Below are 15166 nucleotides of genomic sequence, written 5' to 3'. Positions count from 1 at the left end.
ACCTTTATTGTCTCAAAGATGCTTTTTCAAAAGGCAACTGGACTTTGTTTTCCTTGAAGATGTTTTGCTTCTTATCTAAGAAGCTTCTTCAGTTCTGACTGAATGGTGGAAGATATTCACCACCATTCAGTCAGAACTGAGGAAACTTCATCCCACCTTTATTTTTACAAATCAATATGGCAAACCTATCAAGTACACTCTTCTACTCCTATTTTCCCCACAACCACCACCCTGTGAAGTGGGTTAGGCTACAGACTTATAAAGTCACCCAGCTGGCTTTCACAGCTGGGCAGAACTGTGCTCTCCCAGTTTTTAGCCTGGTGTCTTAACCATTAGATCTAACTGGCTCTGGAAATTCTTTCTGAATGCTTTGGGCTGTTTCCTGCAACCTTACATACAGGCTGTTTGCACAATAGGCCATTGTTAATTGAACCACCACTTCTTCAATTCCATGTCTAGGTTCAAAGGAAAGCCAAAGGTTTTCAAACTTGGCAACTTTAAGACTTGTGGACTTCAACTCACAGAATTATGTTGGAAAATTATGCTGGAGAATTCTGGGAATTGAAGTCCACAAGTCTTAAAGTTGCCACGTTTGGGGACCCCTGTCTTAAACTAACCTTCATTCCCACAACCATCTACACTAAGATGTGTTTGGTTAATTTGTTACTCACTGTATGAACTCTCCCTCCCTCCCAAGTCTGCATCTCCACAGTCATACATGAGAAATTCAATGAAATGTGATTCTTTTCAAAGGCAGGCAAACGGTGGGTGGGTGGGTGGGTATATATACCTTCAAGTCTGGCTCCTGGTGACTGCCTGGACAAGTCCCTGCAGCTTTCTTGGACAGATTTCAGAAGTGGTTTGCTATTTCCTCCTTCCTAGGGCTAGGGCTAAGAGAAAGCCCAAGGTTATCCATCTGGCTTTGTGCATAAGATTCCAGGTCTTCCAGTTTGTAACCTGCTACTACGCCAAACTGGCTCTCTTCATCAAGCAGAATACAAAGATATATTTTTTAAAAAAATAATGTTATGAAATTCTCAACACAGGGCACTAATAGGAACCCACTTTGAGATGTAGAACCACCCCAAGCTGGATTTTTCCTGTCTGGCTTTTCCAAACTGTTCATCTTTAAATAGAATAGAATAGAATAGGTATCAGTTCTGGGTGGGCATGGAGGGGTGGCAGTGGGGGCTCGGTCTTGACGTCCTTTTTTTGTTGCTCGTTGCAACCATGAGGGAAGTGTTTGGATTCACTTGATGTGCTAATCCGGTTTCCTCACAAAGGCTAGCCAAGCTTGCCTTTATAGATAACCCAAAGGGGTCTTCTCACCACTGTTACTCATGAGGAAATTAGAATAGAATAGAATAAATAGAATAGAATAGAAATTCTTCATTGGCCAAGTGTGATTGGACACACAAGGAATTTGTCTTTGGTGCATGTGCTCTCAGTGTACATAAAAGACAAGGTACATTCGTCAAGAATCATAAGATACAACACTTAATGATAGTCATAGAGTACAAATAAGTAAACAGGAAACTATTAATATAAATCGTAAGGATGCAAGCAACAACGTTACAGTCATACAGTCGTAAGTGGGAGGAGATGGGTGATAGGAACGATGGGAAGACTAATAGTAATAGTAATGCAGCCTTAGTGAATAATTTGACAGTGGTGAGGGAATTAGTTGTTTAGCAGAGTGATGGGTTCGAAGAAAAACTGATCTTGTCTCTAAACTCTCCCTTCCCCTTTCTTTGTATTAAACGGTCCAGCAAACGGTTCTTCTCGGAATAGCTCAGAAGGGCCAAGCCGCTCCATGCCCCATTATTTCAGGCGCCGGACTTCTTGTGCGGATGGTACTCTTCCTCTTCCCTAAGAAACCTGAGGTGCGTGGGCTTGGGGCTGCGCCCTACGCTGAATGAAGCGCGTCGCCCTCTCCGGCTCCCACACGGCGGAGCTCTCGTTCCAGATCCGTGGGCGACAGCAATGAATGGAGGCCTCGCTGCAGCGCCGCCCCTCATCTCGGAGCGCCGCTCGCTTGGCGACACGCTCGGCCTTGCCTCGGGCGGCTCTCGCCCAGCCCCGCCAGCCCCAGTCAGCAGGAACCCGGAAGCAGGCGGTGCTGCAATCAAGCCGTTTCCTGCGCCAGAGTCGGAGACGGGGCTGAGCTGCGATCTGGTGAAGCGGAGCAGCTGCGGAGCCATGACTCACCAGACCGGCATCCACGGTAAGAAAACGGGGAGCCCTGGGAGGGGATGGGTGGGGGGGCTGCTGCCACTACCTTTTGTGCCGCCCCGGAGCCTGTCGCCAAGCGGCCCGCCCAAGCCGCTGCTGCCCATTCATACCGGTTCCCCCGGCTTTGCCTTGGTGGGTGGCCGTCCTTCTCGCCCAAACCTCAATTCTTCTCCCCCTCCTGCTCCGTTCCCGGTTTGGGGGTCGGAGAAAAGGGGTTCCGACACGCGAGCTCGGCCTCCATCGTTCAGACGACTCTTCCTCCCGGTTGATTCCCTTGGTCTTTCACGCCTGGGATTATGAGTGACCCATCTGCCTGTGCGCGGTGGAGAGGGGAGGTTTTTTGAAGCAAGGGGGGGCACCTTTACAATGAAAAGTAATTCCTAGAAATCTCTCTCGATGCTGTGTGGGTGGTCGTGATTGCCAAGGATACCCCACAGCGCCCCATGATTTTTTCTTACATGATAGTCACCAGCAAGCATCCGTTTAGTAAAGGGGTTGTCTACACCATTTATTTGGAGGTAAAAGGCATCATCTCCTTAGCCCGTGCTTATCCGGATGTTCTAGCAAGCTTGAGCACAGTGATCCTTGCTAGCCTGTAATTATACATTCATACATATATACATACATACATATATACATACATACTTGTTTTCTGTTTTACGTGTACATTTCAAATTAAACAGAAGATTCCTTCTTTTATTTCATGTCTTTGGGTGCAGTTGCTGATGGGATATTGTAGGTACTCATGGCATTTCTCTACTCTGCAATGGATCTGAGATGTGGCAGCCTGTTCTGGTTGCTGCTGTATAAATCGCCTAACATGTTGGCTCTGCAGTGTGAATCATAATTACCGGAGCCATTTCCCTCACCACATGGAAGCGGCTCTATGGTTTTACAGTATGTCCCTGCTTCCTTGTATCTTTAGCATCCAGAGGCTAAATCTTAATGTCTTTCTGCATGCATGGATTTTGTTGAAATGCACCACAGAATTACTGTGCTACAAGAAGTAACTATAAATAAAGATTTGACTTGGAAAGCTGTCAGAATGGGATTGTATCACTACAGTAAATTATACATGTATCAGCTGCACAAATCAAATAGGAGTGATTATAACTGGCCTGTCCTGAACCCTTCTCCAGCCTCCCCCCACATCTTTATCTTGCTTTAACAACTGACTGTGAATTTTCAGTTTACAGTGTCAGGCTATGGGAATACATATGAGGCCTACTCTAGCTGTTTTCATAATTCCGTCTCTAGACTTAGACAGCACTTTTTCAGTAGTTGGAAGTGTTGCGTGCTGCTAATTTTAAGTGCATTACATTCAAACAGTGCAATCTGCATAAATGGCTATAATCCAAAAAAGTGAGAGACTGATAGTAGAGCAGCAAAGGTGCAATCTGATGTAAAAGGATGAAGCTGACTTGCAAGAACTGTGTTTGAAAACCAGGAAAATATCTAGTGAGTGACCAGTAGTGCTCAGAACTTGTAAAAGTAGCGGTATTGCTGGGCAGTACTTAAACTAAGTTACATGCTGGATTGACTGAATGGCTGGGTGAATTGCACATCTGCTTTTCTCTGAAAGAAAGAACAATCTCATGGATATTGATGGTTTAAGCTTCAGCAATAATTATCTTTGTTACAATTTTCTAGGCTTCTTGGATTTGATAAAATTCAGCTATTTTAAACACTCTCAGGGTAGATTTGGCAAGATTACAGTAATAATAATTTAAGGTCAATTCATAAACTAGCAGACAAATGCAGAGATATGTAACTGCTTTAATCACAATGGAATATACACGTTTAAATAATGATTTTATTCCAACTTTCTTCCAATGATCTCATCTAGTCATATTTTTGTCTCCTATTGTGTTATCCACATATCAACCCTCTAGGGTAAGTTTGATTAAAAAGCAGTGGGTGATCTATACTCACCTGGTACGTTTTGTGGCTAAATTGAGATATGAATTTGAACCCACAACCCTATTTCTAGTTCAGAACCATTCATTGTGCCATTTCATTATGGTTACTAAATGTGTACAGGCAGTCCTTGATTTACAACCACAGTTGAACCCGAAATTTCTGTTGTTAAGCGAGACACTTGTTAAGTGAATTTTGCCCCATTTTAGGCCTTTCTTGCCACAGTTGTTAAGTGAATCATCGCAGGTGTTAATTAGTAACCAGATTGTTAAGTGAATCTCTTCCCCATTGAGTTTGCTTGTCAGAAAGCTACAAAAGGTAACCACATGACTCCAGGACATTGCAGCTATCATAAATATGAGCCAGTTGCCAAGCATCCGAAATTTGATTACATGACCAAGTCACTTTTTTCAGTGCTGTTGTAACTTTGAACGGTTACTAAATGAATGGTTAAAAGTTGAGGACTACCTGTATTAGTATTAAAGTTTATGTATATAGTAACTTTGCAGTTGATTTTACAGTATTGTATCACAAGGGAAGTATAAGTGTTGGTATGTATGTTAGGAAAAACCATGGCATGTTAGTATGTGGTTTTTGTCCTGTGGGCTTGCTCTTCCCTGATCTGCCATTCATTAATTATTTACTTGGGTTTTTATGTCATTTCAATATTTTAATCAGATCAGTATTCAGTTCTAATAACTAGGATGGAAACTAAAATGGTAAACAATAGCATCATACTGTAATCAATAACATAACACAGAATAATAATAATAGCAAAGCATGAAATGATACCTATGGACCTTCTAATCATCTGGTGTTGCCTTTCAGCCCTGGGAGCAGCTAAATTACAATTCCTTTCCTTTGCCACAAGCCTCAAACAGCCTTCTGATATAATAGGGATGAAGACTTAATATCAACTTGCTGTCATGTAATCAAGCAATCAAAAGTGCTAGCCGCTTTTCTGACTGATTTCCCCCTAAAACGGAAATAAGTTCTTGCTATTTCTCTTAAAAGTTTTTGCCATTTTTTAAAAAAATTCCTTATTATCTCTAGAGCCAGTTTGGTGTAATGGGAAGCTAGTAAGCACCAGGCTAGTAGCCCGGAGACTGAATTGTAGTCCTTCCTGCCTTAAACACAAAGCCAGCTAGTTGACTTTAGGTTAGTCACTGTCTCTCACCCCTAGCTATGAGCAAACACTTCCAAAATCTTACGAAGAAAATTGCAGGGACTTGCCCAGACAGTCTCCTGAAGTCAACTATGACTTGAAAGTATGCACACACAACATATCATCTTATACTACTTTCTGTCAGAGTTTATACTATGTTCTTATTAGAAAAAGAGAATCTCTTTTCACCTTTTTCACAAATTTTTCTGCGGTCAGTTGTGCCTCTGTTAAGATTTAAGTGTTGGGAGAGAGTTTCCCACTTGCATGCATGCAAAATGTAATAGCTTTCTATAGTACTCATTCTTTTCTTTTAGTTCATCATGGTCACTGCCTTGGATTAAATCTAGATACAGATAGTCCTCAATTTACAACCATTTCTTTAGTAACTGAAGTTACTGTATTTTTCGGAGTATGAGATGCACCAAGGTTTTGAAGAGGCAAATTACAAAAAAAAGTTTTTGCACTCAGCAAACCTCCCAAAAATGGCCTGTTTTTTTGCGAAAATGGGCCCATTTTTGGCAAAAAAAAGGACATGCATAGCCTTTAGGAGGCCTCCAGAGTGCTCCTGGGAGCTGGGGGGAGCAAAAAGAAGCAAAAAACGGCCTTTCCCAGCCCCCAGGAGCACTCTGGAGGCCTCCTAAAGGCTATGCACGGCCATTTTTGCAAAGGGGGTGGGGCTTCGAGAGGCAAAAAATGCTGCATTCAGTGTATAAGATGCACCCAGATTTTCACCCTCTTGAGGGAAAAATGTTCGTCTTATACTCTGAAAAATACGTTATATCAGCCCTGAAAAAAGTGTCGTATGACCAGTTTTCACTTATCACCATTGCAGCATCCCCACGATCATGTGATCAAAATTTGGGCACTTGGCAATAGTTGCACTGTCCTGGAGACATGTTGTTATCACCATTTCTCAGCTGGCTTCGACAAGCAAAGTCAATGGGAGATTGACTTTGCAAGATTCGCTTAATGATTGCATGATACGCTTAACAACTCAAATGTTTCACTTAATAGTAGCAAACGGTCATAAAATGAAACACAACTCACTTAACAACAGCCTTGACCAGCAAGGGAAATGTTGCGCTCAATAGTAGTCGTAAGACAACAGCTACTTGTATTTGCTTCTCCTCTCCTGAGAGGAGATTTCTTTTGAGACCATTGTTCTATGGCACAATTTCTGAACCCCATTTACTTTTGTGACCATAACCTACCCATAGTTACTATAAAGATATTTACTACTATAAGCTACAGTAATATTCAGCTGCTTAAGTTAGCATAGATATTTGAAGGTTATGACAAATTGATCACATGCCTGGCAGTTATGTTTGGGCAATCCCCTAGAAATGCGGCATGGCTATCTGGATGGCATATGATCCACATTGAGAACCGTGATTTAAAGTATATTTGTTGTAGTTAGTTACACAGCTATACCAAATCATCCCACTTTTTATTTCCCAAAAATGCCTACAATGGTTATCCATCAAAACCATGGTGTTGAATAAATAGCGGTCCCAAATGAAATGACATTAGTGCGGCAAATAGAAGTTGGATTAGGTTGTGACTAAAGATAGACTTGCATGACTAAATAGAGAAGGTAAATCAGCAAGAATCAAATGGAGTAATGCTGATGTGAAAACTGGAACGAATCTGAATTAATCCAAAGAATTAACTCATTTCCTATCTCTTCCTCCTCTACAGCCAGGAGAAAGATTATGCTGCTAACATTTGCTTTTTCTTTCTACTAATCCTCCTTAGTTCTTACGTATGGACCAGAAATTACAGTTTGCTTTATGCCTGTTTCATAACTTGTGATTTGCAGTTGGCTTAATTAGAAGCAGATCAATTTGTTGGAACAGGTTTCCTTGGTTTTTTTTCACTAACCAGGTTTGTGAAAAATGAAATTAAACACAGTGGAATCTCTCTGACAGAGCAGGCATGGAGAACATACTAGCCCAAGTCAAGTTGCTGCTTGTGCACCTTGTTCTAATCTGGGCAAAATTATGAGTAAACCAGAACATTTGTGTGAATGTGTTTCTTATTCAAATACGTTAACCTATCCTGCTGTTTCATGTAGGAAATAATTAGTTTTGATCCCAGGCTAAAATGTTTCTGCTGTTCATATCCTTTGTGATAGTTTTGTGCTTATGCTGGCAAATTGCCCTAGTGAAGCCTTTTGGGTAAAAGCCATGAGTCAAATCCTGTTCAAATATTATTATGCAAACAAGTCTGAAGGAAAACAGAAGTGAAGCATACTGATTCGTTCCCTTTTTACTTCTTTTTCTATAGCTGTGAAATGCTCAGAAATTAAATTTTCTAGGATATCTGTATATTTGCATATTTGAAGTAGTGAATTATCTGAGCACAGCACTGTGTGATCTTTTAAAGAAGCCTGTTTTTTAAGCTGTTTACTACACAGATTGAGCTAAAGTAATCCAACAGGCTGAATGTCTTCCAGAGTAATACTTCAAAATATGTTTTAATAACTTTGCCTTTCCACTGGCTTACTTTAGGCCAGGGGTCAGCAACCTGCGGCTCTGGAGCTGCATGTGCCTCTTTTACCCCTCTGCTGTGGCTTCCTGTTGCCAGTCAGCTCCACAATTGATAGAGCTTTCAGTTAGGACAGGAAAAAGGACACCGCACTAGGAAAAGACTCTATGGTGGGGAAACTGAACTTCTGGTCGGCAGAGGAAAAAGGACGCCACACTAGGAGGAGACTATGGTGGGGGAACCGGACTTCCAGTCGGCTCCAGAATTGAATGGGGTTGGGGGGGCTTCCGGTTGGGACCTTTGTGGCTCTTGAGTGTTTAAGGTTGCCAACCCCTGGTTTAGGCTGGTTGCCCAGCCTGTGATACTTGGAACTGAAAATGCAAAGTCAGGGTGATGACTAATGATCCATCGTGGAGGGTTTTATAAAATTCTAACAAGAAAAAGAGAAAAAGAAGTTAGATCTCTTCTGCCTAGCATCCATTTAAATATGCAGAGAGGGTTATATTGTGCTATGATGAGTCCTATATGATTTGGAAACCTACCGAAGGCCCAACTCATATATTCTGCATGATGGAATTACATTTTGATACTTCTTCCAGGTACAGTTTTTGGTATCATCAAGACAATAAAGAAAGCTGGACTTAAATATTTTTTCTTGACAGTAATTACTTCTTTGAGTTCTTATAAGCTTATGCCTCTTTTTTTGTTGCCTTCCATTTTTAAAGCATCAGGACTTCTCCGGTGGCTCTTGCCTTTGTGTTATTAACTGTTGACTGTTACTTCACTGTAGTTATCTTTAAACGTATTAGCTTTCTATATGCAGAAAATCCTTTTTAGACAAGTGGTGTCCTACTGTATTTTAAAGTAGCATATGCCACAAAGACTGTGCCATGACCTATTTCTGCCCACATACATTAGTATCCTAGGGGATGGTTTCAGTTTCTCTTGCTTGTCCTCTGCTCACCTCCAGCTGTGTGACCTGGTTCTTAACAGGCCACTAACTGGCCCGAGGGATTGGGGAGCCCTGCTTTACATGGCCAATGATAGAATGGTGCATCTATTTTTGTGCTGCTTGATCTCTTAGCAATTTTCAGTACCATTGACGATGATATCCCTCTCGGCCATCTTCCAGGATTGGGCTCCATTTTATGGCAATTCTCTTCCTTCCTCTTCTTAATTTCTCTGGTAGCAGTGATAAATTGACCTTGAAATATTGACTTTCTCAATGATACATTGGCACTGAAATGTAAGCTGTTTGGAAGTAGCATTAAAAGCAAATCAGATGTCTTAAAGACCATTCAAATGAGAGATATAAATGAGACTGGAAAAAATGGATTGACTATATACAAAACAAATACGGGACTAAGAAATTACAGATAGCCTATGTTTAAGATTAGGAATAATCTAAACTGCTTAAAGTTAGTGTAACAGGAAGAAGCTGAGTTTAATGCAGAGATGTTATTAACTTCTTTTTTTTATTTCCTTTGTCTTAATATATTTTAGACTGTATTTGTTAAAAACCTATACCGTGTACGGGCTCTGGGAAGTCGGGGGGGGGGAAGGGAGGTGGAGTGTTAGGGGGGAGGGGGGATATATAGTATGTGTTAGATTTTATAGTAACGTGATTGCACTTGTATACTGTTGCTCTTTAATTTCACTGTAAAAATAGGACAAGCTGAATATATTAATAGATAGTAGAAATACACCGAAGGGAGGAGTAGAGGGATAGAAGAAAGAGGGGTAGAGAGGGTGGGAGAGAGGACGGGAGGGAGGGTGAGAAGGAAGGGAGGGAGTGTACTGGGAGAGAGGAGTGGTAGAGGGGGAGGGGAAGTAGGGTAGAGGGGAATGTTGGAGGAAAGAAGGAAAATTGGAGGGGGGCGAAAGAAAGGGTGTATGGAGGGTCAAAGAGTTACATTGGGTTTGTATTTTGGGGGGTATTGTTGGCTGTGTTTATTGTTTAATGTTATATGGCCCCGGTTATGCACAGTATATATGTGACTGTACGAAATGAAAATGGAAAAATAAAAACATATTTACTGAGGGGGGGGGGAAAAGCAAATCAGATGGAGCCGAGATATCCTAGAGTTATATATAAAAGGGAAATTAGAACATAGTGTTTTGTAAGTGTGATTCAAAATCCTTAGTTACTCCTTTGGATTTAACTGCATCTAAAATTCATTGTTTTATAAGCCTTCACTTGGGCTTATAATTCTTCGAAAATACTAGTGATTCAGAAGCAAGTAAATATCCAAGTCGGTTGTTTGTCTCAGTTGGATACTGACAATTTTGTCCCTTGTGACCATTACAATAAAGATGCTGACTAATTTTACCCTTAGATGTAATAAACACAAGGTACCAGCAGACAAATATTGCCTTGTACAGTCAGTTGGTTTCAGTATTAAACTTTTCTAAAATGGAGGTACCTGACAGCTGTCAGGCATAGGGTAGAAATTATTGATACCATTGTTAGCTATTTTTTCTCCAAATTGGTTGTATCAAGCGAAAGTTCTCACAATATTGATCTATTCCAAATATTCAGTTCTCTCCAAATCCTCATGGAGTATCTGACATAGTATAGCTCTAAAATGGTGAGTATAGCATGTTGTCCAGTCTTCAGATATGCCTTGGTGAAAAAAAAAACACCAAAGATTTTATAGGCATTTATATTTTCCATTATGAAGCAAAGGCACAAATCTTCTGTGACTTCCATGGTAGCTTTTGGACGGTCCTGCTAACAGCAGAGATGCCTGTAAAAGAAGCTGTAACAACTGGAGGAAATCAGGAAAGAAGAAGAGCCAATTGAAGTAAGTTCAAAACAGGAGTCCATGAAGCAAAGCTGTCATAGGGAACTAGAAATTCAGTGTTTCAGAAATCCATCACAAGTAGGACCTTGGAATAATAGCATGAAATGTACTACCTATTTTTTCAAACCATGAATTGGAAATGAACGCAGCTATTTGAAGCCTTTTTAACAGTCACCACATCCAGTGGATTAAAGATTGATAGACAGAGGCTCAAGTATCCTATCAGGAGGACAGAATGATTTGAATCAGGAAGGCATCCATTTCAGAGTTCATGTATTATTGAATCAGAAGTGGTTGGTTACCGCTGATGGACAGAGCAAGAGATGCTCAGTGAAAAACTAGGCCTATTCTCTCCCAGTATGATACTGTATATCTGTGAAGAGAGCATGTGCTTACACTTGTGATTAATGAATCAATATCATTGGCACAGGTTTTAAAGAAGCTAGGTAAGCAAACTATGGGGGAGATATTTTCATTTTCAGCTCAAACTAAATCAAAGTGCTATAGATGGGGGGTTTTGTCAGTTCAATCGTATCAGATTCTTGGGAGACTGTCTGAATAAGTCCCTACAGTTTTCTTGACAAGGTTTTTCAGAAGTGGCTTGCCATTGCCTCTTTCCTTGACCAGAGAGAAAGTGACTGGCCCAAAGTCACCCAGTTGGCTTCATGTCCAAGGCAGGAATGGAACTCACGGTCTCCCAGTTTCTAGCTTGATGCCTTAAACACTGCAACAAACTTGCTCTTTGGATAAATACACTTGTGGAGGACAAAACTTACTTTAAATTCTTATTTAAAATCCAGTTAATTTAAAGTCCAATTTAAACTTCCCAACATTTTGATATTAGGAAATTTCCTTAATAAGCTTTAAGAAAAATGATGGGCCTTTGCTTTAGCTAAAGTTCTAACCATAGAGACCTAATGTTTTGCTGTTAAATAGAGCCTTGAGTTTTGGCAGCGTGACTATTATTATGAGATAAACCCAGGAGCAAAACACAGCACACTGCACACAGAGCCTAAAGACAATTAATAGTGGTTTATATATACATATATACAGACAGACACATGGTAGATAAATCCCTTACCAGCTATGGCTACAAGGGGAGAAATAAGACATACAATGAGAGGGAGAAATGCCCTCTAATGGCCACCTATATATAAACACCTCTTAAAACAGTAAATGACTTGTGTGGACCTCACTAGTGTCTTAAATAGCTATAAATGTATTGCTGAATCATCCTCATTGCATCAGCTTACAGTTTACATCTTAGAACCTTACATCAGCTGGCAGCTATTAAATCCTCATTACCTGACACTTTATACAAACAATGGCATTAATCCAAATCCTTAAATCATTTAAACCATCTCCTTAGAAATGAGGCATAGATTTTTGTTGGTACCTTCTGAATTTCTGCAAAGATATTAAGCAAAGCCATTGAATCCTGGCTAAACGAAGGAATTCATGACAACAGCATGCATATACGAGAGTTTCAGATACCTAGTGCAGACAGGATTGCAGAATCATCAGGTAAAAAGAAGGGCGGAGATTTATGTGGATATATATGTGGATATATATGTGGATATAACTACAATACATAAATTATGTGATGAAAATTTAGAGTCTTTACTTATCAACTGTAAACCTTTTTATTCTCCACCAGAGTTTTCCTCATTTCTCCTAATTGCTGTGAATGTGCCTCCACAAGCTTGTGTAAGTAAACAAGGCATTATGAACTCTAGCTGATCAGATTATGGAGGATGAAGCCAGATTCACTGGCCATTGTTTTAGGTAATTTCAACAAAGGTAATTTAAGGAAAGAGCTTCCAAAATATTTTCAGCATGTCAATTGTCCCACCAGAGGCAAGAATACTTTAGACTATTGCTATACAACACTAAAAGATACTTATCGGTCCTTACCATGAGCAGCTGTGGGCCACTCTGATCATTGCACGATTCACCTTTACAGACAAAGACTTAAAAACACGAAACCAACAATTAAATCAGAGAGGACTTGGATTGAGGAAGCAAAGTTAAAGCTACAGGCTTGCTTTGACTGCATTGACTGGAATATTTTTGAAGAAACTTCTGCAGACCTAGATGAACTCACAGATACTGTAACATCATATGTCAGCTTTTGTGAAGACCTATGTGTACCGACCAGGAACTTGCGAATATACAGTAATTATAAACCTTGGATCACAGCTAAACTTAAGCAGCTATGTAGTTCCAAAGAGGAAGCCAACAGAAAAGATGATAGAATGATGTACAATCAGGCCAAAAATATACTAACAAGAGAGATCAGAGCAGCAAAAAGAAGCTACTCTGAAAAGCTAAGGAATCAGTTCTCAACAAATGAACCAGCAAACATGTGGAAAACTCTTAAAAATATCACTGGTTATAGCAAACCTCCTTCCCAGGCTGAAGGATATCAACAACTGGCAGATGACCTGAACGTGTTTTACTGCAGGTTTGAAAGGAAACTACAGCCTACTTATCTCCACAACCCCCATCTCAGACACAACAACAACAGCCAAACCTCTTATAACTGACCCCATCCCATTGGGTTCACAATCCCTGGTGATCACTGAAAAGGAAGTATAAGATCTATTTCACAGACAGAAGCCAGGAAAAGCATCAGGCCCAGACAAGATAACTCCTTGCTTAAAAGTCTGTGCTGACCTAATGGCCCCCATCTTCATCCGAATCTTCAACCAATCACTAGAGATGTGCCACGTTCCTTCTTGCTTCAAACGCTCCACTATCATCCCAGTGCCAAAGAAGCCCTCCATCAAGGAACTGAATGACTACAGATCAGTTGCTCAAACATCTGTAGTTATGAAAACCTTTGAAAGGCTAGTGATGTCCCACTTAAAAACCATCACAGATCTGCTGTTAGGCCCCCTACAATTTGCATACTGAGCAAATAGATCGACAGATGATGCTGTTAATATGGCTCAGCACTACATCCTACAATATCTTGAATCTCCAAAAACCTATGCAAGGGTTTTCTTTGTAGACTTTAGTTCAGCATTCAATACCATCATACCAGACATTCTTCTAACTAAACTAAATCAGCTAGCAGTACCTGAACACACTTGTAAGTGGATCACAAGCTTCTTAATAGACGTGAAGCAGCAGGTGAAGCTAGGCAAAATCACATCAGATATCTGTACAATTTGCACAGAAGCTCCCCAGGGTTGTGTGCTCTCTCTACTTCTCTCTGTATACCATTGACTGCATCTCAAACAATCCATCGGTTAAACTACTTAAGTTTGCAGATGATACAGTGATTGGTCTCATTTGAGACAGTGATGAAACTGCATGCAGACAGGAGGTTGAACAACGGGCCTCATGGTGCGACCGGAACAGTCTGGAACTGAACACACTCAAAACCGTAGAAATGGTGGTAGACTTTAGGAGCATCCCTCCCATACTACCACCTCTTACAATACTAGACAACACAGTATCAGCAGTAGAGGTCTTCAAATTTCTAGGTTCTATCATACCTCAAGACCTAAAATGGACACCTAACATCAAAAACGTCATCAAAAAGCATAGCAAAGAACGTTCTTTCTGTGCCAACTCAGGAAGCTCATACTGCCCAAAGAGCTGCTGATACAGTTCTACAGAGGAATTGTTGAGTCTGTTATCTGCACCTCTATAACTGTCTGGTTTGGTTCTTCAACCCAACAAGACAGATACATACTTCAGAGAATAATCAGAACTGCAGAAAAAACAATTATTGCCAACCTGTCTTCCATTGAGGACCTGTATACTGCATAAGTCAAAAAGAGGGCCGTGAAAAAAGGTTACAGATAACTCAAATCCTGGACATAAATTGTTTCGACTCCTACCCTCAAAGCGAAGCTATAGAGCACTGCACACCAAGACAACTAGACACAAGAACAGTTTTTTTCCCGAACGCCATCACTCTGCTAAACAAATAATTCCCTCACCACTGACAAACCATTCACTAAGGCTGTATTACTATTAATCCTCTCATCGTTCCTTTAATCCATCTCCTCCCACTTATGACTGCAGGACTGTAATTTTGTTGCTTGTATCCTTAGGATTTATATTGTTATTGATTGTTTCCTGATTGCTTATTTGTACCCTATGACTATCATTAAGTGCTGTATCTTATGATTCTTGACGAATGTATCTTGTCTTTTTATGTACACTGAGACAATATGCACCAAAGACAAATTCCATGGGTGTCCAATCACACTTGGCCAATAAAGAATTCTATTCTATTCATTGAAGACATTTGCCTGTCACTTACTCTTTTCTTCTATAAGCAAGGGATTTTCAGCCTCTTCGTTTAGATATATTACTTATGTCTGTCTGTCATCAAAGATTTCACCAAGTATAATTAGCTGCATGCCTTCATCTCTCATTGCTGAAATCCAGTCATTAAATAAACAAAAAAGAGTGGGTGGGACTTTGCACTAATAACAAATGATGATAGTTGTTTTTTTGTCTCTTTCCATTCACGCACTCACTTTTCATTCCATTTATCAATTCATGTTTTCAGCTTTTTTGTTTACAGACGCAGGACTATCTC

General features: G+C 40.4%; 1 protein-coding gene across 1 annotated transcript in view; it reads left to right on the top strand.

Moving 5' to 3' along the window:
• The first annotated feature begins 1968 nt into the window (after positions 1-1968).
• The window catches only part of TWF2 (twinfilin actin binding protein 2), a 76230-nt gene continuing 63032 nt past the window's right edge, over positions 1969-15166 (top strand). The window contains exon 1 of the mRNA XM_087709194.1: positions 1969-2224. Coding sequence (XP_087565320.1) covers positions 1984-2224 — 241 coding nt within the window. The 5' untranslated portion in view covers positions 1969-1983. The remainder of the gene's footprint in view (positions 2225-15166) is intronic.

The sequence above is a fragment of the Thamnophis sirtalis genome, unplaced genomic scaffold (assembly GCF_051295495.1).
Source record: "Thamnophis sirtalis isolate CommonGarterSnake01/CBP01778 unplaced genomic scaffold, rThaSir2_p1.2 scaffold_3, whole genome shotgun sequence".
Lineage (NCBI taxonomy): Eukaryota > Metazoa > Chordata > Lepidosauria > Squamata > Natricidae > Thamnophis > Thamnophis sirtalis.
The sequence above is the reverse complement of the archived record's forward strand: the minus strand, read 5'-3'. Positions and strand labels throughout refer to the sequence as shown.